Source organism: Microcebus murinus, chromosome 4 (assembly GCF_040939455.1).
Source record: "Microcebus murinus isolate Inina chromosome 4, M.murinus_Inina_mat1.0, whole genome shotgun sequence".
NCBI classification, from domain to species: Eukaryota; Metazoa; Chordata; class Mammalia; order Primates; family Cheirogaleidae; genus Microcebus; species Microcebus murinus.
Genome location: NC_134107.1, coordinates 49,499,189 through 49,526,755, shown reverse-complemented (window position 1 = coordinate 49,526,755; position 27,567 = coordinate 49,499,189). Strand labels below are relative to the sequence as shown.

Genomic DNA, 27,567 nt, shown 5'->3' with positions numbered 1-27,567 from the left:
CTGAAAAATCAGTCAGCAGGAAGAGTATCAGTTCCTGCTTCCCCAGGCAGCTCTTTAAAGAGACCTGAGATATACACTTCATTCAAAAAAAAGCCATCCTAATTCCACAGGCATACATACTGTCAACGAAGTACAGGATGCCAGCTTTCGCTGTCCTGCTGGCTGATGTCAAAATGAGGACTTAGAGTCATGTGGGGCAATCTATATAACACATCGATGCCTGATTTATAGGACTCAGAAGAGACTTTTTCTATTTTATATGGTTGAGGAGGTTTTATCGCTGTATATTTGTATGACATCATTGTTCATGTCTGACTTGCTCCATCTTACAACAGTGGACTTTATCATAAATATAAAAATAAATATAATAAGCAGAATCACGAGGGCTACCTGGGGTGGGGGTGCAGCTGCCTGCTCACCCCATCTCCTGGGGTGCTCAAATGGAAGCATCAATAAAGGAAACCTGGAGTTCTGTTCACATGTTAAAATGTGCAAAACCTCACTCTATCCAATAAGTTCAAATCACCCCTGTCTGATCATTTTCTAGAACTTCTTTGGGTGATTCCTTCAAGAACTGTTGCTTCCCCACCTGCTGGCTGTGGTGTGAGCAAGAAGCCAGCAAATGGGGAGATAGTTCAGAGGAGGCAGCAGAGGCTGACTAACAAGGCTAGAGTCATGCCCCATTTCCCAGGCTGCAGGTGTTGCCTCTCACCCTCCGTGTCTGTGAGTGGCTCCCAGGAAGCTTGCCTTAGGAACACTTGGTCTCAGGTGCAAGTCTTCCCGCCTTTCTTCCTTGGTTTATTTGAGGGGTGTTTGTGCCATTTCTGTTGTTGGCAGCCCAGGAGGTGGAGCAGGAAGAAATCCTGGTTTGCATCTGCCCCTACTGAAATTGCCATGGACCGTTTTCTGGGGCAGCTGTTTTGCTTAAAGTCAGCTTAAGCAAAGCAATAATCCTTCCTAAATTCTTGCTCCTCTAAGCGTGGCCCAAGAGGCAGCAGCACCAGCAACATTGTGTAGCCTGTTAGAAACGCAGACCCTCGAGCCACCACAGACCCGCTGACATCAGATCTGCTTTGAAAGATTGATTCACGTGCACGTTAATGTCTAAAAAGTGCTGGCCCCCTGTCCTGGCTGACTTTGGTCTTGCACAGTGATCTTCCCAGTACATGCACCCTTTTCTCAAGCCTGCGCTGACGTGTGCAGCTACACTTCACCGTGGAGTAGGGACTGCCTCTGGGGTTTGTGTTTGTCCAGCACTTCCGAGCGACTATGCACACAAGCTTTCCCACGGGGCTGCTACTCCTGCTACTCTTAGGGCTCTTTTTAAAAAACAGTTGACTGTAGCTTGCCTCAGCCTATGAATTTCTTTTCTGAGTGAACACATCTTTGTTGTCTTGGGAATGTGTATTCCGGTGAGGGAGATCCACAGCATCCTTGCGAAGCTTACTGCCCGAGTGGCGTGGCAACACCGTTTACACTCGGGGGGTCTGGGAGCAGATCCCACGGTAAGGGGAACAGGTGTTCTTGCCGAACGCTGGCAATTTTCAAATTTTTATTATTAGCAGATGAGCTAGAGAAATGTTATATGGAGCTCTGTTTTACAAAATAGCAAACAGAGTCTATGTCACATCAGCACTTATAAGTCATGTTGATATCACGAGCCCTGATGTGGTGGAGTGAGGAGGGCTCTTCACCTCTGTGGTGGCCTCCCCAAACCCACAGCCCATCTCAGCATGAGAAAACATCAGACCAACCCCCATGGAGGGACTTTCTATAAAATAGCTGCCCACTACTCTTCAAAAGTGTCAAGGTCATGAAAGAGACGGTAAGACGGAGAGCAAGGAGACGTGACGATTGAATGCAGTGCGGGATCCTGGACTGAATCCTGGGACAGAACAAAGGATGTTAGTGGGAAAACTGGTGCAATTTGAACAAAGTCTATAATTTTGTTAATAGTATCATGCCAATGTTAGATTCTTAGATTTGATAACAGTACCAGATTGTTCCAGATATTAACATCAGGGGCAGCTGGTGAGGGGTATGCTGGAATAACCTGTGCTATCTTTGCAACTTTTGTGTAAATCTAAAATTATTTCTAAATTAAAAGTTTTTTAAAAGAGCGAAAACAGAGCAGGACTGGCAGAAGTTAGGGGTAGGGTAGAGAGGAGAAAGAAGCCCAGAGCCTGTGCCTTGCCTGAGGGACACTCCCTCTTGCTTCCTTCATCTCCCCATTCTTCATCGCTTCTCAGCCACATTATATATTTTGAAAACCATTTTGCTCGACACTTTGTTATTAAATTTGGTTTTCGTAATACCCATGTGAAGTAGATTACCGATGAGGAAACTTCAGAGAAGTTAAGTGCACAGAGCTGGGAAATGAGTCAGGATTCAAACCCTAACTGTCTGGCTCCCAAGCCTGGCCGTGCCCATCCTTTGGAAAGACGCACCTGTCCTGTGAACATCGTCTCTGCAGGTGGCTCTGCGGCCTGTGCCTCGCTTGCGCAGACCAGGGAGGGAGTCCTTCTCCAGCAAACTAGTCCCGTGTCCTGAGTCCTTGCCCCCTCCCTGATGTCTGGGTTCCAGGATCCAATCACCAATGTGCTGTTTTGACCTTTGCAGCCTTCAAGCTTTTCCAGGCATAGCTTGGGCTCCAATCAAGAGTGCAGCAACAGCAAAGAAGGTGGAAATCAGAACAAAGTCAAGTCCATGGCAAACCAGCTGCTGGCCAAGTTCGAGGAGAACTCTCGGAACCCCTCGCTCCTGAAGCAGGTGAGTCCCGCCAAGTGCTCGCTGGATCTGCCTTCTTGGTGGTCAGAAGCTGCTGGGAAGTCAGCAGGAATGTTCGGGCTAGTGACGGATTTCAAGTGTGCCAGCCAGGCCTGGTGAAAATGGGACTCGAGCGTCTTCTAGATCAGGAGTCAGCAGAATTTTCTAGAGACACCAGATAGCAAATTCTTTTTGCTTTGGAGGCCATACCATTACACCATTACTGCTACAACTACATCGCTCTGCCATGGTAGCACGAAAGCAGCTATAGACAATACCTAAACAAATGAGCATGCCTGTGTTCCAATAAAACTTTATTTACGGAAACAGGTGGCAGGCCAGATTTGGTCCACGGGCCAGAGTTTGCTGGTGCCTGTTCTGCATTAAGGAAGTCCAGGCTCTAATTTAGTTTTACTTCCCCACCATGACTTGGTTCCCAGCCAATTCTGAGGTGGTACAGCCTGAGGGAGCTTCTGAGATGGTGCTATCTGGGAGAGTACAGGCTAAGCCCATGGTGAGAACCATCCAGACCAGAGGAAGTGAATCGGAACTGTGGGTCAGGCTGCAGGCTTCTTTCTGACTCCAGCTTGGAGGGCTGTGCCTCGTGGTTCATTCGGTTGCTCCGGGGGGAATCTCCTTTGGGATGCTCTTGTCATGTTACAGAAGCTCGGGAAAAGGTCTTTGCTTTTGCTATGGAGAGGACCTGTCACGTGACAGAATCAGGCTCCTCTCAGTAGGACAGACGCTCAGTCAATTGGCTTGGAGCGATCATAGACATCTCCTTGATCTTCACATAGACCACACCCCTCCTGGACTAACCGACCTTCCCCAGGAAGTGACGTGATTTTATTACAAGGGGGCCGTTTCCTTGAGACTTGTTGTTCTCCAAAATGTTCTCAACTGTCCCTTCTGGAGACTTGGCCCCCACACCCCCAAGTGTTGACGGGGGCTCTGTTCCATCAGGCGCGCAGGAGCATTCCTGGCCCAGGCTGGCCATGCTGGCCTGGCATGGGCTCCGGCACTGCCCGCCCAGGGCCCTGCGTCTGCCAAGAGCAAGGCCGCCCTGGGATTCACACATTGCCTGAGAGCAGGGGACTGTAGGACTTGCTGTTCACAAGGGCTCGAGTTTCCCAGCTGGGCCCGGCTAGCAGGAGCCCAGCCCCGTGCCCTCCCCGCGCTCGCACGCTGCATCTCCCGCTTCTCTTCTCTCCTGCCTCCAAGTGGCTCAGTCTGACTCACCTTTTCCTTCCTGTCTCCTGTGGCTGCTTTCTTGGACTCACCCTTCTCCTCCCAGGAGCGCCGTGTCTCAGGGATAGGTAAGCCTGTCCTGTGCTCTTCCTCTGACCCTCCTGCTCACTCTCGCTGCCCCAAGCCAGAGGCGCCCACACCCAGCCCGCCATGTGCTCTGAAAAGGCAGGTAGGGCTCCTTCCCCTGGACGCCATTTTAGTGAAGCTAAGGGTGGACTGTGATCCAGAGGGGTGGGGTCCGTGGTGCTCCCCACACCCCAGATAGGGCTGGTTATAGATTCCCTGGGCAAGCAGACACAACTTGAGGTCACCACCCTTATAGGTAAGAATAACCACGTTGCAGCATCGTGAAACACATCTGGCTGGTCACTCAGCCAGCCAGGGGTGTGGAATGACCAGCCACCATGCTCTTGATGCTGGGGAAAAACAAACCAGACCACATAGGGTATTTTGTGTGATGCCCTGTGCCACTAAGCTCTATTTCTACCAACTAATATATATATAGAAAAAATTAGCTGGGCATGATGGCGCATGCCTGTAGTCCCAGCTACTCGGGAGGCTGAAGCAGGAGGATCACTTGAGCCCAGGAGTTTGAGGTTGCTGTGAGCTAGGCTGACGCCACGGCACTCACTCTAGCCTGGGCAACAGAGTGAGACTCTATCTCAAAAAATAAATAAATAAATAAGCTTTATTTCTAGATCATTTGAATAGTCTGATTTCCAAATCAATGAAAATGTGGTGTTGGAAGGGGCTCAGGTGGCCACTTGGCTTGCCCATCGAAGGGGTGAGGCTGGGTGGTGGGGAAGGCCTTCCCAGCGCCAGAGCGGCTGAGGACCTGCACAGTGGGCAGAGAGGCAGCTGGCAGCCACGCACTGCGGCTCACTCCAGCTAGCATTTCTGGGTTGGGAACTTGACCAGAATCACTATTATGGACCACAAATGTCGAAGACATCTGGTCAGTGCTAGGAATGGTGTGTTGCTTCCGGGTGGTAGAGGTTGAGTAAGGTGAGTGTTTATGTAATTCAGTGATTTTGTGTCTCTGTGCATCCCCCGAGGAGCTTTTTTAAAAATATCAATGTCTCATGCCCAGTCCAGAACAATCAGATCAGAGTCTGGGAGGGTTGGGCCTAGACTTGGGTCTATTTGAAAAGTGCCCTAGACGATTTCAGTGACAGCCAGGATTGAGAACAGGGTTGCAAGGTTTTAGTTCAGGGTCTTGCCTGTGTATTGTTGCAGGGGTGCCAGGTGATTATGCTGCAGGTACGGAAAGTCAAGACCTGAGGCTAGTTTGGAATCTCATGTAAGGGCACATCAGATGTGCCCTTTGTCTCTGGTCCTCACGGGGGATTCCTTACGGGGGATCCCTGAAAGGGCCAGCATCCGGAAGGAAGCTCAATTTTCCCTCTCTCCCAGTTACCCCCTGTGGTTGTGACGGGGCACGTGCTCAGAGAGCTCAAGCAAGTGTCTGCTGGTGGCGAGTGTCTGAGCAGGCCCTGGAGAGCCAGAGCCAAGTCTGACCTGCAGCTGGGCAAGCCGGAAAATCTCGCTGCCCTGGCTCCTCCCTGCCAGGGCCCACAGGCCCTTTCCGGAGTGCTGCGGCGGCTGCAGCAAGTGGAAGAAAAGATTCTGCAGGTGAAAGCTTCACTTTCTGCTCTGTCTCCGTGCCTGGGTGACTTCCTTTCCGCACCCCCCTCCTGCCTACTCCCTGTCTGCCATCCTGCTGTGTGTGGGGACCAGACAAGCCTCTGTCACTATCTTTCTCTTCTTTCTCCTTTCTCACCTTGACTGCAGAAGAGGGCTGAGAACTTGGCCAACAGGGAATTTCACAAAAAGAACATTAAAGAGAAGGCGGCTCACCTCGCTTCCATGTTTGGACAAGGGGATTTCCCGCAGGTAAACACGGGCTTTTAGATCCCCCAGGAACCTGGATGTTGGACACCCCACCAGGGGACCATGAATCCGTCTCCAGAGCTGAATTTACTTCTTCCTCCTTTTATAGCACGAGGAGCTATTCATCTTTCAAGCCACTAAAGAATTTGAGCTGGCATCTAAAAGAGATCCAAATGAGAAGATTCAAATTAAGTAGATAGATCATCACAAAGGAAAAACCAAGGCAGGAAATTAAGCTCAGGTCAAAGGAAAACGCTACCAAAGAGAAACACATGCTGTTAGGCCCTAGATAGCTTCTGAGTAGGCTCTGAGCTTTCTACAGGGCAACACAAAGAGGGAACACTGGTCAGTTGCCAGAATCACAGTGCCTTTATGGCAAAAGCAAACCGGTTGATGTTTGGGGGTACAGGAGGGGACTCTCCCTGTGCCTCTGGTCAGGGAAACACATGCCGTGGTTGATCTGGGCTCTGCCTCCCCAGAGGCAATGTCAAGCCATGAAGAATGGCTTTGCCTTAGAATAGGAAGTGCAGCCTCCTCCAAGCCAGTTACTGAATTGGAAATTTGCTGGAAAAAAAGAGCAGTGTGTTCACAGGGGGGATGAGAGGGTTGATCATGAGATCCCACAGGTGCTCATGTGAAGTCCGCCCTCTCTTGCAGCAAGCCTGTCTACAGACTTTACCTCCTCTGCTGCTTTCGCTCAGTCCCCTCCGGACCTGTGTCCTCTGCTGCTGGGTGCAGTCACGGACATGGCTTTCCACTCAGTTCACGTTTGGGGCTCCACATGGCCGCCAGGAGGCTGGCACATGTCTGCCATGGCTGCAGAGGCCCCTGCTGTGGCCATCTGCCGCAGAGCAGCCCCGGGTTCTCCTTTCCTAAGCTGGCAGCTGCTGCTTCATTCCAAGCTCCAGGGAGAGGGCTTCAGTAATTAGTGCTGCTGTCGGGGCGGATGCAGGCAGAACAGATTGCATCTGTGTGAGCTATTTTGGTGTGACGAGGGAGCTGGAATAGTTGCACCAGCATGGAGCGTAACCAGGAGCCAGCTAATCCTGCTTGGCTCCAAAGACAGGGTTTCCGTGTCTCCCCCCCCCCCCCCAAGTGCATTGGCGTGGGACTGCAGCACTGAGGGGGCATCGCTCTGCGTGTCCCCAGGATAATCCTGGTTTCTTCTGTTTCTGTTCTGTGCAGAATAAACTACTCTCTAAAGGCCTGTCTCATACTCATCCTCCGTCTTCTCCCTCTTGCCTTCCGTCTCCTGATCCAGCTGCTACTTCTTCGCCGCCGACTGTTGACTCTGCTTCTCTTGCCAGAAAGGTAGTTGTCCTGAATAATTTGCTTCTCTGCTCCCTGCACGTTCTGAGATGTTCTCACCCTCTGCTTGACCTGCACAGTGAACATCTAGAGCCTGGCTTGGCCGGGATGAAAATTTACAAGACACTTCACAGCAGTGCTGGATACAGTTTTGTTTCCCTGTTAGAGCACACAACGTAGCAGAACAGGCAGTGCTCGTTCACTCAGCAAGCATTCATCGGGCGCCCACTATGTGCCAGCCACCGTGCCAGGCTCTGAGAAAGCAAAGAGGAGGGCAGTGCAGCTCCTTGACTACCATTGAGATGGGAAACAGCACATTGGCATAGAAAAAAGTAACATTTTTACTATACCAAATTGCCAATAAGTGGCTGTTTTTGACCTAACAAGGTGGCAATTTCACATGGTAAACCTAATGCCACACTGTTTGTTAATTCCATAAGAGGAAGAGAGGGCAAGACTGTAGGAACAGAAGGGAGAGAAGCCTGGGAGGGGTTTACAGAGGAGCAATCGTGGGAGCTGAGTGGTGAAGGCTACATGGGGGGATGTTGCTGGAGAAGAGTGCAGGGAAGGGCGCTGTAGAGAGGGGCTCGCGTGTGCAAGGCGGGCAGGCCCTGCATGGCATGGGAAGACGTGTCTGGTGTAACTTGAACTTGGGGATAAAAGTATTCGTGGGGGTGTGCAGAGGGAAAGTGAGCCCACTCTGTGTGTGTGAAGGAGTTTCGCTTTATCCTCTGTGCTATAGGAAGCCGATGTGGGGTCCACTCTGTGTTCTAGAAGGATACCCAGGGTGTAGTGCAGAGCTTGGCTTGGAGGAAAAGGGGAGGCAGAGAGCTAACTTTGGTTAAGCACATAATGAAATGCAACCATGGGCACTGAAAAAATGTGGCTTCTGGGGCACTTTTCTTGTTTTCCACTTGTCCTGCTGTCACCTCCTATGCTGAGAACAATAGCAGGCCGGGGTAGGAGAGGGCCAGTTTCCTGGGAAGCTTGACCCCTGGAATGAATGAGTCTGAAGAGGGACGTGAAGCCCACTTCTTCAGCTGTTGCACGTAGTAGGAGTGGCGTCTCGTTCCTACCCACACCGCGCTCCTCCGAACACATCCTGTCCATCTGGCTCCCACCGAGGCTCGGTGTGTGGTGCCGAATGTCCGCCTGCCAGAGGGACGGCTGGTTTGCTTCTGTGCGGTGAGGTCAGTGCACAAACCAGCTCCGTGCCATTGTATTAGTGAAAAACCAGAAGCGCCTCTTGGTGTGTAGCTGTGGGTCCCGCCCCCCTGGCCTCGCCTCTGTGGGGAGAAGGGTATAGGTAGGGCCCCCAAGAAAGCAAGGCATCTCACCAGCCCCACCCCTCCAAGTCCCCCTCTGTGTCTTGGGGGCACCCCCAGAAGGGCAGCGGGAGGTGGCAGGGAGGAACAAAACCACTTCCAATGTTCAGTGCCCCTGAAAATAGCCACAGTCCCCTATCAAGACACCAGCATCCTGTTCCAGGTCAGCCATGGGTCAGCTGCTCCGCCTGAAGTCTCCTGCCCTGCCTGGGCTTCCGTTCTTCTCCCCGATAAGGAAGTGGTCTCTGGCTTATGTTACAGTGAGCTATGTGGGTCAAGACGTTTTTGTCGTCATCACTGAGGTTCTAGGATAGCCTTTTTACCCAGCTCGGGAGAACAGCCTGGCCTGGGGGGTACTTCCTGCTGTGGGAAAAGGTCATTGGCATCCTTAGGGCACCTGGGCACAGGACAGGCCGTGGCTCCTGCTCCTGGCTGGTCAGCTGGGCCCACACCTTGCTTTTCTCTGGCTTGGCCCCCTCCAGCTGCCTGGGCCCTTCAGAGTGGAGCCAGGTCAGGTCTTCTCTTGTCCCTGCCCTTCTTCCATCCTCAGGAAGGCCTGGCCTGGTCACTGCCTGCTCAGAGTTGAGGGCAGAGCTGGGGCAAGAAAAGCCACCACACTTCCCAAGGTCCCCGACTTGGTCTCCTTCTAAGCAAGGGCCGGAGGCAGCCTGCTGGGGACTTGCCTGACAGAGACACTTCTTGCCAGCAAGCATGTCCCAGTCACACCGTGATCACACCCCAGTGAGGCCCCTGGCTGCTTCTCCACTGGGTTCTTCAGGCAGCTTTAAACCAATGTCACTCATGAAGCCAATATTTATTGCACGACAACTCGGCGTTAGGCACTTCTGGCTCTCGGGATATGCATCGGTGAATAAGAGTTCAATTCCTGCCCTGTTGAGGCTTACATTCTAGCCAGGAAGTCAGCAGTCAACAGTAATGTGATACGGAAGTAAGTTATATGCTGTGTCAGAAGGCAACACAGTACTTCCTATGAAAACATTAGAGCCAGTGGCAGGGACCTGCAGCGCCAGGAAGGGCAGCAATTGTACGTGGAGTGATGGGGGCAGAGCCACAGGTGAGAAGCAGAGGCCTGGGGCCTGGCTCTCAGCCCAGCGTCCTCCCCTCCGTGCCGCAGAGGCTAGGGCTGCATGGAGGCCGTGTCCGTGTGGAGCCCCGTACCCGGGGCAGCAAGGGCTTCCAATGGGGCCGGCTTTGGGATGGCCAACCCCAGATCCTCTGGCCCCCACCTGGACGGTTTTGTTCCTGTGTCTCCCAGGTTGTGGTAGGACAATCACCCCCTCTTTTTTAATCCTATCCTCTAAGTCATCTTTGGCCATCACATGATGGTATAATTAGGCCATTTTAACAGCATCTAATGTATTAATTACAGGCTAATGTGCCTTTCACAGAATGGCTGGGAATGCTCAAGGAGCTCTTAGAAAGGGCCACCTCTGCACACTTGGACAAGCCACCTAACGTGTCTGTGCTTAGTGTCTCTAAGTACCTACATTTGCAGGCCCCCGCAGCTCTCGCTGTGAGTCCGCTGTAGGCAGTTAGGCATGAGTGGTGAGTTTCCAGTTTCAAGCCATCTTGGAAAGGATAGTGCCAGCCTCACCCCCGCCCCCACCCCAGCTTTCCTCCTTCCCCAAACCCCATCCCGCCATTGGTTCAACACTGGGCTTTGCACATGCAGAATCTGGCCAAACCATAGACTCCCCTGAGGAGAGAACTGGCTGCTTCTCAAAGTAGGTGATGACAGTGACAAACAGCTTTATTCTGTTGGTGGAGCTCAGAGAGTCTCTCCCTGAGAGAGAGCCTGGGGCCCTAATGCTTCTTCCAGACTGACCACGGGCTTTTCTGTTTGCCCAGTGGCCCGAGTTTGCCTCAGTTCTCGGGAACCAGAGGAAGACAAGTGCGCTTGGAAACTGATGCTTAGTCCTTGGCAGTTTCCCGGCAGCCAGGGTGTCTCTGTTCTTGCCCTAGAGCCCCGCTTACCAGTTCTGAGGGTCCGGGAATAATCACCTCCTCATGGGAACAGCCTTAGCCAAACTTATTAAGGGAAGCACGTGTTACTCACAGGGACACAGGCTGAGTCACCGACTCCAAGACAGGTAACCAGGGCTCTGCGTTCAGACCACACTCGCCCGCCCTCTCAGACTGACATTCTCCTTTAAAGTTCAGAGTTTGGCCTAAACAGCCACAGAATCGTGGGCCACTCTTGCTTTGGAATCAGATCCTCGCCAGGGGCTGTCTTTTGAGGCTGTGGACAACAGGATCCATGGCCAGTCTTGTGTCCCCAGCACCATTTTTCTCATTGATCCCATCAAACCAGCCCTCCTCTGTGGTCTCGGGCCCTGTCAACCATTAGTTAGTTAATTCCTGTCTTCAGGAGGGGAGGCTGCTACAGCTTTGGCCTATGGCATGGCAGCTGGCCCTTTGCCGAGGATAGTGAGCTCTTGCAAGAACAAGATGGCAGCCGAATGTTTGCACAGTTGAGCAAGGGGACCCTCTGCCATGCTGGGAACTGCCCTTTAGTCTTCCTGGATCGGAAGAGCACTGGGCATTGCAAAAGGAGCTTTCTCTACCCTTGGGAGTGTTTGCTTTAAAACTGGATTTGCAGGCTTTACTCTAGAGATTTGCATGGTAGAGGGAAACAGGGAAATGCCGAGCATTTCAAAGGCAGCCAACCTGCCTTTGTTTTGTCTGGTTTGAGGATAAATATCAAAGATTGATCTCAAGGCTGCCTCCAACCTCACTGTCCCTCTCTGTCCCAGGGGTAGAGGTAGGCCACCTTTTGGAGGTCTCCTCCATGAATCCCAGCTTGGGAGGGTTTAATCTGCAGAGTGCTGGTGTATGTCAGGGAGGCAGGGAGAGGGATATGAGCTTAGAATCAAATTTGAGTTCAGAGCACCAGTTGCTTACTATGTGACTTTGGACAAATTAGTGGACCTCTCTGAGCCTTCATTTCTTAACCTATAAAATGGAGATGGCAACAGCTACTCCTGAGGGTAACTGGAATACTGCAATGACTTAACTCATGCAAAATGCCTGAAGTATCCAGTAAATTGTCTCTTTCCCTGGTGGAAGAGAATTAGAGAAGACATCTCATTTCCCTAAAATGCATGTTGATTCTTCTCTTTCTAAAGGAAAAAAGTCACCTTCAGGTTCCCATTTCCATCCCAGCCACTTAAGAACAGTACAGTCTCAGGTGACTTAGAGCCTCCCTGAACTTCAGCAGCCTCACCGGCGAAGGGGGATTTTTAAGACCCACCTGCAGGGCGGTGAGGTTTACATGCCTGTGATCAGCACAGTGGCGCCAGGAGACAAAGGTGGGCAGATGTGGACACCCACCGGGAGGTCTCAGCTCTGAGTGTGTAATGTCCAGACCCCTCGAGCAAGGTGGTTTCAGTTCCTGCCCCCCTCCTTGTCCTGGGCACACAGCTGAGGAGTCAGGTCCAACAGGCCTTCTGCTGTGTTTTCTCATCCAGGGACTCCTCAGTGAGGATGGCCTTGCCCAAGTGGACCCAGGAGACTTCCTCTGGCCCTTTCTCTTCCCATGAGCCCTCGGCTCTGAGGCCCTGGACCCCTCACTGTCCCTTCTGCCTGACTCATGTGGCCTTGCAGGATGCTCATAGTAGGCCGTGTGGCCGTGGGTGGCCCAACTCTGTGAAGGAGCTCAGCCTGGACGCCTGGTATTCCTGGCCAAGATCCAGGTCCAAGGAGGGGCATTCCCATTGTCTGGATACCAATAGGCCCAGGAGCCTGCCTCCTCCTCCATTCCGAGTGTCTGCCCTGTGCTGGGAACATAGAAATGAGTAAGACAGGTCACTGGCATCAGGCAGTGCACCCTGGAGAGGAGACGGGCCAGCTCCATGCAGTGGGAGAAAAGCTCCCACACCCAGGCAGGGACAGGCAGCTTCTGAGCTGGGAGTCACAGGATGGCCTGAGGGATGCCTCTGTGGAGGTCTAGCCATCTTCTCCAGCCTCTGGCATTTGCTTGTGACAATAGTTGTGTCACCATGTTTGAATCTAGGATAACTCAGGAGAGAGAAGGCAGCCTGCTCGTCCTGGGTGAGCCACCTCACTCTTAGTTGTGTAGAGGGAAAGTGAAAGTGACTTAAGAGGGGAGAAAAAGTCCCGGAACATGCAAATGCAAAACTGCGCAAATGCAAAACTGCGCACATGGCAGTGCTTCAGACTCATTAACGACCTACCAAGTCTCTCCTAGGTGCCCAGCCCCATGCAAGGCCTGGCCCCGGGGCTTTCACGACTCTTCTGCAGCTCTGCAAGGCTGGGGTAGCTCCTCGATTTGCAGATGAGAAAACGGAGGCTCACAGAAGGACAATGGTGTATGCAAGGCTAACCCAATGTAATGTGAGATGACAGCCCCCCTGAAATGTTCTAATTAATTAACTGAGAAATAATTAGAATTCAAAGGGGGGAAAGATAGTGAAAAATATTCAAATTCTTGAAAATGACAAAAATTTTGAAAGATACATAAAGCATTGCAAAAGCAGTCCCATGGGACTCCAAGATTACTAATTCTTTAAAAGCTAGGGACATGGCTCGGACATGATCATTTTGGGCCACATCATGCGATTGCCCAACTTTGTGTTTCAAAAAATTTCTCCAAGAACTCTGTGGCTTGCCTTTCAGTGCGCACCTGTCCTTGGTGGTTCCCCTCTGGCCCTTACTCTGAGGTCAACACCAGGATGAGTTCTCTAGAAGTTCCTCCAGGAGTTGAGCATTTCTTTATTTCTCAGGATCCTGAGAACCTGGTAATTCCCCAGTCGACTAGAGAAGTGCTACTCAAGTGTGGTTCACTGGCAGGTACTGGTCTGTGATCCAATGCGCACAGCAAGTGAGAATATTAGAAACTTGTAGAGCAAGTTGACATTGCTGCTCATCTAAGTGTGTGATCATATTTCTAATAATTTATTTTTATAGTACCTGGAAGTATCGGGCTACAATGGATTCGAGCGCTAAAAAGAAAAATTAAAACCTGGGTACTGGCCGCAGATAGTTTGAGGAGCACTGAGCTAGCAGAAGGCAGCGGTTATGTCCTCTCTCTCACGGGGCCTTTGAGGCTGTCCTGCTGTCAGGAAATGGAAGGTAACCCTCGAGCCATGGGTGACATTTGCCTTCATGTTGGTCTTTGTGGTGGTCTTCAACACCCCCCCCCCAATCCCTTGAGACAAGTTCTCCATTGAGTGGTTTCCTTGTGACCTCTCAAGGAAGTCCTAGTCAACCTCCTGGTGGCTCTGGGATGGTTTCCATCAGGTGGGGAAGGGCATATTAGACACCAGTGCTGATTTCCTTAAGTATGCTTTGATTTCACCGTGTTTTTCTTTTTAAAGAAAGTCCGCCTGTCAGAGTGGATGTGTGGATGCCACCGGGGAAAAGGAGACCTTTGGCCCTAAGGAAAGGGAGACCCAGGTGTGGTCTTCATCCTGGGTGCCCTGGCTGGGGGACGTGGCTAGCGGCCGGTGCCGTAGAGCAACTGAGCAGGCCCGCGGCTGCACCTGCATGTTCCGGCAACCCTCCCAGCGACCTCGCAGCCCTCGGCATGCTTCAGTAATAGCGAGGAAGCTCGGTGGTACAAAGTGCTTATTAGCTAAGTGGTTAATAAGGTCTCATTAGGAACTTGTATTCAAAGACCCAGAAAGTGTAGTCTCAATCTCTGCTAATGCAGGGGCGGCAGTAATTGTGCGTGGGAATCTTGGCATCACCAGGGTGCCTTTCTGGGAGAGTCCCATGGAGCCAGTTCACACACTGGGCCAGTGGAGACAGCCACACAGGGGCTGGGTGGGCAGTACAGAGATTGAATCTGACCTCCCTTCTCCGTCCCCTCGTTATTGTGACATAAACCCAGGAAGTACTTTGTATTCTGCAGCCCCTCTGTGAGGGGCCAAGTTGGGGCCCAGAGCAGGGGACGGGCATCAGGCAAACAATGGCCTATTGTCCTGAGCCAATGCACCTGAACCTTTCCTGGAAGCAGGAGCCAGGTTTCTTGGCATTTGTAGCCTCCTGAAAATGGCAGAGAGTGTGGTTAGAAGCAGAATCCTGGTGTCTCCAAGGCGCAGCTAGCCCCGGGCACGGACAGGAGCAGGGGCTGGCCTGGCAGCTGGTGCCTCTGGAGAGCAAAGTCTGATGAAGTCTTGTCTGCTCAAGTCTGAGGGATCAGACACCCCTGCAGGCCGTAGCTGCGGCCTCGGCAGCCCCCAAGAACCACCGTGGTCTGGAGTGACCACTCCAGTTGGTTCTCGTGTTGGGCTTCCTAAGTGAGAGCGGGAACAAAGGTCTCCTGGGCCTTGTCACTCCCACTGGCCTGCTTGGCGCCCTCTCCCTGTTCAGCCCTGTTTCGTGCCTGTGCTTTCGCCAACTCCAACAAGGTCCTAAGGGTAAGTTCTGCTACCGGGAGTTGGGGACCTGTGCAGGCCTCCTGTCATTGGCTTTGTGGTTCCCTGAACTTCTTGCTTTATATTTGAGGCTGTTATCAGATTAGATGTGGCCTCCCAAGCGCAGTCTTGGGTTTAGATGGAGGGCATTATTTCACCCACATAAAGTTACTGTCGTTTGTTGTGGTGATGGCTGTCAACCCCTGCCCAGAGGCCCTGCAGCCCACATTGCTGCTCTCTCTGGCCACATCTCCCAGAAGCCAGATTTAGAGGCTGAGAAGGGTCTGGAGCCTCCTTCTGGAAGCATCAGGAATGGTGCTTCTAGAGTCTCGTACTGTGCATATCTACCCCCCCCCCAAGAAGAGCTGGCGGCATTCCCAGGGTGGGCTTTCAGAGCTGTTGGGGAAGTGGGGAGCGTGTTGGGGCTTGCTGAGGGGCGTATATGTGATTGTGCCGTGCTCTGTCTGGGCTGTCCGCTGCCACCCCTTCCCCAGCTCCTTGACACCTTCGTGGGGACCCAGGCGTTCGCAGATGCACTCCGGAGCACAGGCACCCGCAACCCAGCATCCGGGGATGTTCCTAGCCCCACACAGAGCTGTGCCTCCCCCTCAGCACCGGCTCTGGAGCTGCCGCAGCGGCTCCCCCCAGGGGAACGCCCCCACCCCGGCCCGTTCCACACTCTGCTCTTGTTGGCAAGACAGGTGCAGTCCTGCTGGGAGGGACCCAGGTCACACCCAGACACCACTCCCTGGGGTCTGGGAGCTGCGGGGCAGCTGGGGCAGGCCGACTGTGGAGGAAGAAGGGAGAGAGTCATCAAGGTGTGAGGCAAAAACAGTGTTCTCCCTCACTCTCACACCACTCGCCTCTGGTCACCAAAATATTGTGGGGATGTTTCTCCCACCAGCAAAATCTGTAGACAGAATGTTTGCCCTGAGTTCTGTGAGCTGTCCTGGCAAATTAATCGGACCCGAGGAGGGAAGCACTTACTTGTGTTTACTGGTATATCGTGAAGGAGACAATGAGAGAGACGGATGACACCCGGATGGAGAGGTGCGCGGGTGGCGCCTGTGGGGCGGGCGCGAGGCTTCCCTGCCCTCCAGGGCTCCACCTTCCAGGCACTCCACCTGTCCAGCTACCCAGAAGCTTCCTAAACCCCGGCGTTTTTGGTTTCTATGGAGGCTTCGTTACGTCAGCGTGCTTGATTCAATCGCTGGCTGTCAGTGATGGATCAGCCTCAGCACCTCTGCCTACGCCCGGTCAGGAGTGGCTGAGAGTGCCAACCCTTAACCATGGGTCAGTTCCCCTGGCAACCAGCCCCATCCCGAAGCTATCCAGGAGCCTAAGAGTCGCCTCATTAGAGCGAAAGGTGCTCCTGTCACCTAGGAAACTCCCGTGGACTTAGGAGTGATAATGCCAGACATTATCACTCCGCAAATTACAAAGAGCTCTGAGGTCTGTCTCGGGAACCAGGGGGCAGAGACCAGTTACATATTTCTTGCTAGATCCCAGTATCACACAAGGTAATCTTGGCCCAGCCCCTGCGCAGTGCCGGGCACTCTGACTCACACTGTCTCCAGCAGTCCTTCCCACAAATCCACGAGGTAAGTCCAACTGTCCCCATTCAACTAAGCGAGGGAACTGAGGTCAGGGCAGCGTTTTGTACTGAGTCTCAGCACCAGCTCAGGTGGAGCTGGGTCCCCACCCTCCCCCGCTGTGCCAGCCCCACTGCTCCCTGCACAGCCGCCTACAGTCCCTGAGGAGGACGGGCTCTGCAGGAGGGCACTGCCACCACCCAGTCTGCGAAGGCTCGCCTCCTGATTTCTCTCTCTCCTTTGCTTGGCTTCTCCGATGCACTGGCCTTGAAGGCGACAGGCCTTTTTTGGTGATGATTTGGCCTGAGCAATGCGATTCCCCTCCACCCGAAGGAGAGTGGCTGTGAAGGGCCAGGGCCCCAGGGCCAGGAGATCTGAGTGCTGTCCTGAATCTTGCATATATTTGCTAAGTGGCCTTGGGTAGACCCCTTCCCCTCTCTGGGATTCATTTGCACCATCTGTGCAAGGAGAGGCTGGAGGAAGTCCTGAAGGCTTTGTACCCACGATGTGTGTAGTTCTGACAGTCAGCTGGTTTGCCCAGGGCCACAGGGATTTCTCTCTTTTGATTTTTAATTCTTTCTTTTCTGATTTTGTTATTATATTAAAATATACATAACATAAAACTTACCATCTTAACCTTTTTTTAAGCATGGTTCAGAAACGGGATCTTACAATGTTGCCCAGTCTGATCTCGAACTCCTGACCTCAAATAGTCCTCCCACCTTGGCCTCTCAAAGTGCTGTGATTATAGGCATGAGCCACCGATCCTCGCCAAGTGTGTAGTTCAGTAGTATTAAATACATTCCTAATGTGTAACCATCACTATGATCCATCTGCACACTCTTTCCATCTTGTAAAACTGAAACTCTGTCATTAAACAACTCTCCACTCCCCTGCGGGCAACCCCCACAACTGCCATTCTACTTGTTGCCTGTATGATTTTGACTGCTCCAGGTACCACACACAAGTGGAATCAGACAGTATTTGTCCTTTCACAGCCACGGGGTTTTATTTCTCTCCTTTTGTCCATCTCCAAATTGCTGCTGTTCGCTCCTGGCTGGTCGTGCCTCTCCCGGGACGTGGGCTGCTGTATGCATGTGGGCGTGGAGCTCTTGCCCACGTCCAGCCTGTTTGCGGTTTCCCTCTGGGTGCTAATGGCTTCTACCTTTGTCCCTGTCTCCTCTGCCTCCGCTCTCGGTTAGCTGACAGTAGGGAAAGTGTCCAGCGGCATAGGGGCTGCGGCTGAAGTCCTGGTCAATCTGTACATGAATGATCACAGACCTAAGACCCAGGCCACCTCTCCAGACCTGGTAAGGACACGTGCCCCTCAGCCTTCACCCACAGACACTCGCTCTGGCCTCCCAGGGAGGGTGCGTGGCATGGCCCAGCCTCCCAAGGCTCCCCTTCTCGTGGGGCAAGAGGGGGCTGAGGACGGGCTAGAGCAGAGCAGATGTTAGAAGGAAGCTGCATTTCCTTGAAGGCAAACCTCACTCTGGTCCCTTGTGGATCATTTCCAAGACAGAGCATCTTCCCTGCTGTCTGGGCTTCTGGGGAACTGCTCAGTAGAAAGGCCCAGGTGAAGCCATCCATAATTGGGTGTCCCTAACTTTCCATGTGTAGTGTCCAACCTGAACAGCCCCTTTGCACTGGATTGAGAAATAAGTAATGGGAAAAACACCCCTTGGATTTGAATTCTCCCTTTCTCCAACCTAAGCCACTTGCTGTGATCATCACTTCTTCTGGTTTCCTTTTGGCACGTTCCCCTGGAATCTCCCAGGTGTCCCCTACCTGGGCCCATGCCCTCCCTCTTGGCATTTAGGAATTTAGCTGAGCAGACTGGATGCCACAGGGACAAGGACGTGTCAAACATCCCCAGTGGGCGGGTATCAGTGACCTCTCTCTGGAGCCGGGTGACACTTACCCCCGGGACAGATCCCAGAGAGAGTGTCACTGAGCAGACACGTCTGAGTGATGCCCACTCTGTCATATCAGACAGTGTCACCCCCACCCCAAAGCCGGAGCAGCCGGCCTGGGGGGCAGCCCCTCCCAGGCACACCATGCTGCTGCCCGCCCGCATGGGGGTGCCCGCGACCGCAGCCCCTGCAGGGCGGGCTCTGTGCCTGAGCGGATCTTCCCACCCCCCACTCTTTGCTGCAGTGACAAGGGCAGCAAATAGCAGTGCACAAGGTCCCCAGGATTTAGTGCCTAATTCTAAAAGCCTCGGCCTGGCATTTGAAAGCGGAGGTAAGCCCTAACACTCCGCTGTTTCCTCCCGATCCCCAGGAATCTACGCGGAAGCTGTCATTTCCCATGAACCTGGGTGGCAGCGACACCTGCTACTTCTGCGAGAAGCGTGTGTACGTGATGGAGCGGCTGAGCGCCGAGGGCCACTTCTTCCACCGCGAGTGTTTCCGCTGCAGCGTCTGCGCCACCACCTTGCGCCTGGCTGCCTACGCCTTCGACGGCGAGGAAGGTAACCCCAGGGGCCAGGGCAGCGCTGGGTTCTGGCCTCGGCCTCAGACGTGACCTGGGCCTGGGTCCCTGTCCCTCTAGCGGCTCTGGCACACCCAACACATCCCCAGCAGGGAGCGTGACGTCACAAAAGCCGTTCAGAGAAACCAGGGGCTCTTGCTAGACGGAGAGCCTGATCTGGGGGAAGGGGAAGTGTTGGCACCTGCTGTATACCAGGCACTGCTGGGCACCTACTGTGTGCCAAGGGCTTTATGTACATTTCCTCATTTAGCCTCACCACCACGCCTCGTCCTGGTGTGGTCCAGAAAATCAAACGTGATAACCCGTGTGGCACGCTTGGCACCACGCCTGGCATGTGATAAAGGTTTTCATTAATGATGACATATTAATATTCTTCATAAAGTACATATTATGAAAATAGCCAGAATAACATCCACTCTGATCAGTGGCCTAAGAGAGAGATCATTGCGGAAGGAATTGTGCTCATTAGAACGAGTGACCGTTTTCTGATATTTGCGCTGTCATGTATGAGGAGGCAGCGTAGCATGGGGCTCTCTGTTATATACCCTCAAACTGAACTGCCCGGGTTCAAACCCAGCCTGCACCCCTTACCGGCCACATCATCCTGGGCCTGTTGCTTAACCTCCGGGCCCCTTGGTTTGCTCATCCTCAAAATGTGGTTAATAGTAACGCTTGGCTCTTAAGACTGTTGTGAGGATTGACAAGTCCATTCACACGAAGCATTTAGAATAGTGTCTGGTATACAGTAAGTCCAACCTAAGTTTCCCTGTTGGTGTCATTCTTACCATCACTATTGTTACTAGCGCAGCAGTGAGCAAGGAAGGCTTTTCTGGAAGGTGCCTGGTGGCCCTGGGCAGTGGCCGGTGTCCCGGTGTGTGCCCTGTGTGGGTCTTTCCCTCCCCAACGCTGCCACCACTGCTCTCAGCCTTCCCCAGAAAGGAGGACCGAGGGTGTCGATATTCCCAGCTGTCCATTTTGCTGCCTGGCAGCTGGTCTTGTAAAGAAATTGGCCTCAGTTTAATTAAGATTTTGTGTGTGTGTGCTGACCCAATTATTGTAAAGGACACAGAGGGAGGAGGTGCGTAGGGTGAGGTGTGGCAGGTGGGGCTCAGAGCCCCCGTGCCCTCTCCAGGTGCAGGCCTGCCACACAGGAGCCTCCACAAAGCCACCTATCTGGAAACTCTACTTGGCTGAGAGTTTTAGCTCCGTCCCCAGACGCCGCTGCCTCATCTCAGCACCACTGTTTTAAGGCCAGCGACAGAAGGTGCAGTCCAGGTTTGAGCCATCCTGGGCTTAGGTCCACTGTTGGTGTTTTCTGACTCAGACAGTGGCAGGGACTTCTGCTTGTGTTTACGTTGGTGCTGGTTTACAGGAGAGAAATATTCGTGTGTGTGTGTATGTGCCTCTCTTCTTACAGGCAAGTTTTACTGCAAGCCCCACTTCATTCACTGTAAAACCAGCAGCAAACAACGGAAGAGACGGGCAGAGCTGAAGCAGCAGAGAGAGGTATGTGTTGTCCCGAGAGTGCCGGTGAGACAGGGAAGACCCCTTGAGAGGAGAAGCTTCTCCAGGGTTCCTCAAAGTTAGGCCACCTTGTTTGCCCTAGAGGGATTAAAAGCACTCATATATAGAGAAGAGAGCTTCTATTTCCTGTGTGGATGGGTCCTCGGCCTCGGTCTGTTCCAGGTGCCGGCTCCCAGGAGAGGCTGTGCTGGCTTCCCACAAGAAGCCCAGAAAGAGCCTGCCCAGGTGCCAGGGGTGGGATGCTAGGCTCGGCCACGCAGAGGCCACGTGGTCCCTCTGTGCCTGGGGCCCACCTGGCCTCAGGCTGCCGCCTGCGGGAATACCTGGTGTGGGGTTGACCGTCTGTGGTTTCCAAGTCCTCTCCCAGGCTCTTGAAGTCAGCCGGGTGACCACCACCCATGACCTACAACTTGAAACTTTTCTCTGATTACTCAAGTTACATAGGCTACTTGTAGAAAACTGGGGAAATAAAGTATACAAAGGAAGAAAGTTATATCACCTATAATTACCGCAATTAACATATCGTAATATCCCCTTCCGGACTTATTCCCATGCGAATATAGTTTAACCTAGATGGAATCCTATCTTTACAGTTTTATAACCTCCTTTTTTTCACTAACAGTGTATCAAAAGCAATTTCCCATGACGTTAAAAATTCTTTTGAAGCATAATTTTTGATGCCTGTAAGAGATTCTGTTTTATGGATGGTCAGTATTTTACTTCACTGGTCACATGTTATTGGACCTTATGTTTGATATTTTTATCTCACAAATATTGTTTCAATGCACGTCTTGGTACGCGTGTCATTATCCTTATGTCCGGTTATTTACTTGGTGTATATATCCTTAGAAGTGAGATCGCTGATCCAAGGGTGTGTATATATATTTCGAAGAATCATGACCGCCGTGGTCACTTGGCCCCCCAGAAAAGTTGCGCCCTGTGCAGCCCCCACTTCAGCAGCAAATGGGGGGCTGGTTGTGGAACACAGGGTTTGCCAAGTCCGAGTGTTTTGGCTCCCTTGGTCTGCTTCACTGGAGCAGCCCTCCGTGAGACTCGGGGACTGAACGCCCTCATTTTGATCTCGTTCTCAGGAGGAGGGGACGTGGCGAGAGCAGGAAGCCCCTCGGCGAGACACTCCCTCCGAAAGTTCTTGCGCCGTGGCCGCCATCAGCACGCCGGAAGGCAGCCCTCCAGGTATCTCCACCTCCTCCTTTAGGAAGGCGCTGAGCTGGTCTCTCCGGCTGCCCAGGGCCCTGCTCGACCTTCCCGAGAGGCTGCTTAACTGGATGCGGGCGGTGCTGCAAGCCGCGGGCCTCCATTTCAGGGACAATGCTGCCAACTACTGCTACACCTACGAGCTGCTGAGCCTCGGGCTGCCGCTCCTCTGGGCCTTCTCTGAGGTCCTGGCAGCCATGTACAGGGAGTCCGAGGAGTCCCTCGAGAGCATCCGCACCTGGGTGCTCAGGTGCCTCCCGGTCAAGCTTCAGTGAAGCACCTGGCTGCCCCAAAGTGCCTTAACGTTTCCAGAGTCAGCCGGCAACGGGCCTGTCGCTTGCCAAGGCTCTGGCCGTGAGGCCTCGCGTCCTTTAACCAAATCATAGCTGAAAGCCAAAGCGTTTCACAGTGGCCACCTCCGCCTGGCCTTGTCAGGGTGAACATCTACTCACGGTGCTCGGGCCAGGGACAACATGAAGGATGTTTTTTATAGCTTTATACTTTTTTATACCAAAGCGAGCCATATTTCTCGGTTTACATTTCAAATTTTAACTTCTAATAAGCCAAGAGAAAACTTTTTTTTTTTTCTATGAGTGTCAATTTTTCTAAACACAAGTTTGCTGTGTATAGCCGGTGCCACACAAACCCATCGACATTCTAGTGAGTTGTAATAGCCACTGCCTGCAAAGTTAAGGATGGGGATTTTATATGCACAAAAGTGAGCGTGCCTTCTCCTCACCGGTGCCTTTTGACTTATGTACCCGGATGTCCCGGGTCAACAGCAGGCAATTTTTTGCAACATGGAAGTCTAATTATTTTAGAAGAAAAGAGTATAGAACAAAATAGAATTAAACCTACAAAAGCACATAGCATATGTAGTTGGCTGTTGGCTGTCCTCCCAGAGGGAGGAAGACTGTTTCGTTCCCTTGTTTTTGATATAAAATACCAGCTTGAAGACTCTATCTCCTATACCAAATCACAGCCAAATGACAGAGAACCACGGGTTTCAACCAGATTGCCACAAGCATACATTTCCCTTCCCACTAATGGGCACTGCAGAGAAAGCCCACTGGACTTGACCGTAGAGAGCTCCATCAAGCTGATGCAATGCTAAAGATGAGATATTTCAGCTGGTGGCATTTTATAACCCCTGGAGCTGTCGCTACTGGGTCCCCGAGCCCAGGCTGCAGGCTGAGCCAAGGCCACTCAGGGTGCATAAGGGTCAGGCTGAGTCGAGTGGAAGACTCTGCCCTCTCACGTGGTGTCTTTGAGACCGAGGGCATTGCTAGCACATCAGGCTATGGCAGGGAAATGTGGCCTGTCCACGGAGCATTGCCTGTGAATATCCTGGCTGCTTAGCGGCTCCACGGCCAGGCGCACATGGTCAGAACAGTCAGAAACCACTTTCACACTGCCCTAGCAAAGGAATGTGTCTGACCTCCACGGGGAAGCTCTGCTGTATCTTGACTGGCAGGGAAGGCTGGGAGTAGAAGCTGTTTATGGACTGACCCAAAGGAAGTTTGCCCTAGCAAGGGCATAAACAAGCATCAGGCCCACCTACATTCTCCACCGGGAATATCTGGGAGAGCCCTTGGCTGTCCCCATGCCACTCTGCCCAGGGTGTCCCCACACCACTCTGCCTGGACATGCACAGCTGCAGGGTCTGGTTGAACAATCGGGAGACTGAGAGAGAAAGGCCTTCTACGGTGCTCAGTGTGTCCGGATTTGTGGGCCCGAGATAGCTCTACGCAGTAGTTATCACTGGCGATTCTTCTGGATTAGCTAAGGAGGGGCCTGGTGCGGGTTAGGAGCCAGAGTCTCCACAGCTTTGAGATGACAGGTTTCTGTAGAGCAGAAAGAAAGGGTGGTGAGTTCCTACAAACACTTCTCTGAAATCCTTGAGAAAAACAGGGGAATGGCCTTGGCCAAGTCTGTGGGAACCGGCGCCTGCGTCCTTGTTGGAACTGTTCTCAGTCTGATGACTCGCATTGCGTTTTCTCCAATTTTTGCTGGGATTTTTAATGTTCAGCATGGTAGGTGGACCCCTTGATTCCTTTTGTGTTTGATTATAGAGAGTAAATTCTCAAGATGATGATGTGAACAGCCGTGTTATTGTCATTATAATCAGCTCAGGGTCGGCTGAGATGTTGTGTGGAATGTTCTATGAAGCCAGAGTTGGAATCTCTAAGAATGTCATATATGGCCAGAAGGAGCCTGTTGTGAATCACTCTGGTGAGAGGGGTGTGTCTAGCAGAAGTCTGAGGTTTTTGTATGACATGTTCTGAGACCTCGAACCTTCCTGGTGGACAGCACCAACACACACAGGTGATCCCAGGGGGAGGGGCCTCTCTCCAGGCCTCCATGGCATATTCGAGATTGAGTAGGAAGACACCAGATGATGGGGGGGGGGGCAGAGAGGGAGGTCCCGAGGGCATTTGTGGCTCTAAGTGGAGTGCAGGGTGGTGCTGGCAGTACACAAACTGCATGTGTCCACCCTTGTAATGAAGTAACTGGTCACTACCAGAAAGGTTCGTGTCTCCTAAGCAAGCAGTGACTTGTTTGGGGTAGGTTCCCCCTTTTTTAACGATTGCCTTATTTTCAACTCTGATGCCTTCTCGCATTGTCATCCGTTTTCCTTTTGTCCCTCACTAAGTTCTCTTTTCTGTCTTTCTCTCTCTTTGCAACCTCACACTGTGGCCGTCAGTGCATTTCAGCCTTCCAGTACTACACCCACTTCTTGGCTGACACACTTCTGCTCTGAGGTGACTGGTTTTCTTGCCAATTTCCAGAGAGTGGTACTAACCCCTAACCCGCTTTCCGCACCCCGTCTTCCCCGCCCGCCGGTGCTGCTGGTTGCGCTAACTGTGAGTGTCTCACACCCTCATGGACTCATTCGACGGCATGGTCGGTTAACAGCGCGGGTGGTGTTCAGCGTGGTGTTCAGCGCGAGAGCCGCGTGCTGCCTGCCCCTCCCCCTGGAGCCGGCAGTGTGGTCCACACCAAGTGCATGCCCCGCCTCTCCTCTGTCCCCGGGCCTGCCTGCCTGCATGCTTTTCCAGGTGTGCCTGCAAAGCCACTTACCTTCTTGGGAGGGTCAACCCTAACGATGAGACAGAACCATAGGGAGGGCTCTGTCCCCTTGGAAAAGAGCACTTTTGTCTAGCAGTCTCTGAAAAAGCTCATGCATACCAGCATCTTCTTAAATTGATTCTAATATAAAGATTACTTATGTCACTAATCAAAACCCATAGGTGGTTTTTTTTTCTGGAGGGGTTTTAAAAAAACATTTACTCCCTGGCTTCATCCCGAGCCTGACCCATGCTCTGTAGTTTGAACACATAATCGCAATTACTCCAGTAACTCCTCTCTCTGTTGCAACCTGCACCATAGATGCGAAGGTTTTGCTGTGGCTTTTCTTATCTCCCTTGGCTTGTAAAGCCCCAAATGATTCAGGAGCTTCAAACAGAGCAATCAGGAACCCAGACAGGGATGTCTTTGAGTAGTGACTCAGTTCAGCCCCAGGCCTGGAGCCACCAGTTTAAACGCCCCTGTGGCTCTGCTTAACACACACATTCTGCTGACTCATTCACCTGGAGCAGCAGGACGGTCAACATGCTCTTAAAGGGAAACCGCTGGCCCAGCACAGTGCAGCTGTGGTCGGCCAGGAGGCCTCGCGGTCTCACGTCCTGCATGTGGTCCCAAGCCGAGCCTCCCACCCCCCGGCCTGTCTGCCCAGTGCTGCATGCTGCACCCCTCGCTGCGTCCGTGCAGATCCTGGCCAGTACGAAGTCGTTGCTCTTGTCTTATCTTCTCTTGCAGAGTCTCCCTCCCTTTCTAGAATGTCAACCAAAGAGTGGCCTCCTCCCCTCTCAGCCTCCTCTCTAGCTAGGCTCCCAATCTCACCACAACGCATGTCTGTGACCTTTGGTGATCATTTACAGTGCCACACGGAACCCTGTATTTTGCACACAGCAAAACAATGTTTAGCTTTATTTATGGTATTTGATGCTGTAAATGGAAATAAATATGGTTCTTTATAAATCTCATTGTTTCTTCTCTTCTTTGCCACAGAGGCTTCTAAACCCTCAAACACAGGGACTGGTTGAAGGGAGTCTGTTTTCCCTGGACTGCTGGCGGGACTTGCACTTGTGGTGACACAGGGCTCTCTGGGTCTGCACTGGGGCATTCTGAAAAGAAATATTACCTGGAGGTAATATTTGGAAAATGTCACCAACGCTCCTGGGCCAGGCTTTGGGTTCTCTTTCCTGACAACTAATCATATCTCGCTGTTCTAGATGCTGGGCATCATGGGTGAGGGTCCATGTCCCTTCTGCTGTTGAGAACAGACCGTTGACAGCAGCCTGCACCCATTTCCCCACACACCCAAGCGTGGCTCTATAGGAGAGCTTTCCTTATCAGCCTTATGCTAATTTAGGTTCCTGCATAGCAAGGTTGGTCTGGAGCACCTCGCATCCAGTTGAATGATGGGTGAAAGGTGAGGAGGAAGGATAGGATAGCAGTCTCAGGATGGCAGTGACCATGGCAGTGTGCTCATCAGACCCAGAGAGCTTTGCCATCTTAAGAGAGCTCCCCGCTCCAAAAGGCTCAGGGTATTCATCGTCTTATGCTGTGAGCTCTGCACACAATGCTACTCTGAGTACAGCACCCATGGCAATCTCTGGCCCAACTCTAGGATGGGTATAAGGAAGGATTTGGAGTCTCCAGCTAGCCTGGACAATGCCAAAGAAGTCTGGTCCTCAGCCTCCCCAGAGTGGGATGGCTGCCCCTGCCTGGCTGGGTACAGCTGGACTTCTGACATGGGCATGAAAAGTCACCTATGAGCTCCACAGGTGCTGGGTTGGGCAAGTGACTCATTCCTTTATGCACTCGTTTATTTAACAATTGCTTGTCCTAGGCATTAATTCTAGGTCCCAGGGATATAGTAGGAAACCACACACAAAGTCCCTGCACCTCCCTGCATCTTAGTGAGTATGTATCTTAGTATTGCTGTACTAGATCTGATTTGTTTTGTTTATCTGTGCATGCACTCATTTGTTTATTCAACTACGTAATACTTACTGAGCAGCTACTAGGATTTGGGAATATAGCAGGGAAAGAAGCAGATAAAAATCCCCATTCTATGGAGTTTACAGTTGGGTTTTAAGTTTTTTTGTTTGAAGTTGGGATGAAGCAACCTAAGGTATGGTTCCCCAAGAGGTGCTTCACCAACGAAGGGTCCCACAGTCTAAAAGTTTGAAAATGTTTTATACCAACCTTGCCAGATCTCCCAAACCTTGGAAGATCAATTAAACCTCACAAGATCAATTAGCATGTTAAATCTCTAAGGAGTCTAGACAAAGTTTAATTAACTTTGTTCAAGTCAGCTTTCCCACATTTATTTGAAAGTTTTGTTTGGTTTGCTTTAGTTTGGATTTTTTTGGATATTACAGTCTACATGAATAGCGTTTCATAAAATATTCTTTAATCCAGAAACACTGGATTAAAGACTTGAAATTTTAAAAGTAAAATAATAGAATTAAATGTTAAATAGAATTAAAAATTGATTAGATCATGGAGTGATAACTTTCTAAGCTTGAATCTTCTGATAGAAAATCACATAGGAAAAACAAGACACAAATCTGATTGCATACATTTTTAAAATGTAATGTATAATAATAAAAATAGGCAGACTAAGGGAAAATATGAATTAAATGTGATAACAAGGAAGTTCATTGCCATCATATTTTGAAAGTCCCTTTTTAATGGATGTTGCCAGGTACCTTGTACAGCATAGGTGATCAGTAAATA

General features: G+C 51.8%; 1 protein-coding gene across 10 annotated transcripts in view; it reads left to right on the top strand.

The window, feature by feature from the left end:
- Positions 1 to 27,567, top strand: part of LOC105859950 (F-actin-monooxygenase MICAL2) — a 154,822-nt gene that overhangs the window by 118,514 nt on the left and 8,741 nt on the right. For 2 of the 10 annotated variants that reach the window (XM_020286577.2, XM_020286576.2), the window contains 11 exons: positions 2,620 to 2,769; positions 4,061 to 4,183; positions 5,428 to 5,646; positions 5,806 to 5,907; positions 7,090 to 7,215; positions 17,730 to 17,837; positions 18,811 to 19,000; positions 20,438 to 20,526; positions 21,636 to 21,738; positions 24,464 to 24,521; positions 25,579 to 25,800. In XM_020286577.2, coding sequence (XP_020142166.2) covers positions 2,620 to 2,769; positions 4,061 to 4,183; positions 5,428 to 5,646; positions 5,806 to 5,907; positions 7,090 to 7,215; positions 17,730 to 17,837; positions 18,811 to 19,000; positions 20,438 to 20,526; positions 21,636 to 21,738; positions 24,464 to 24,504 — 1,251 coding nt within the window. In that variant the 3' untranslated portion in view covers positions 24,505 to 24,521; positions 25,579 to 25,800. Of the gene's footprint in view, positions 1 to 2,619; positions 2,770 to 4,060; positions 4,184 to 5,427; positions 5,647 to 5,805; positions 5,908 to 7,089; positions 7,216 to 17,729; positions 17,838 to 18,810; positions 19,001 to 20,437; positions 20,527 to 21,635; positions 25,801 to 27,567 lie in introns of those variants that run through there. The other 8 variants (XM_076002171.1, XM_076002170.1, XM_076002168.1 and 5 more) reach the window with 5 other exon arrangements.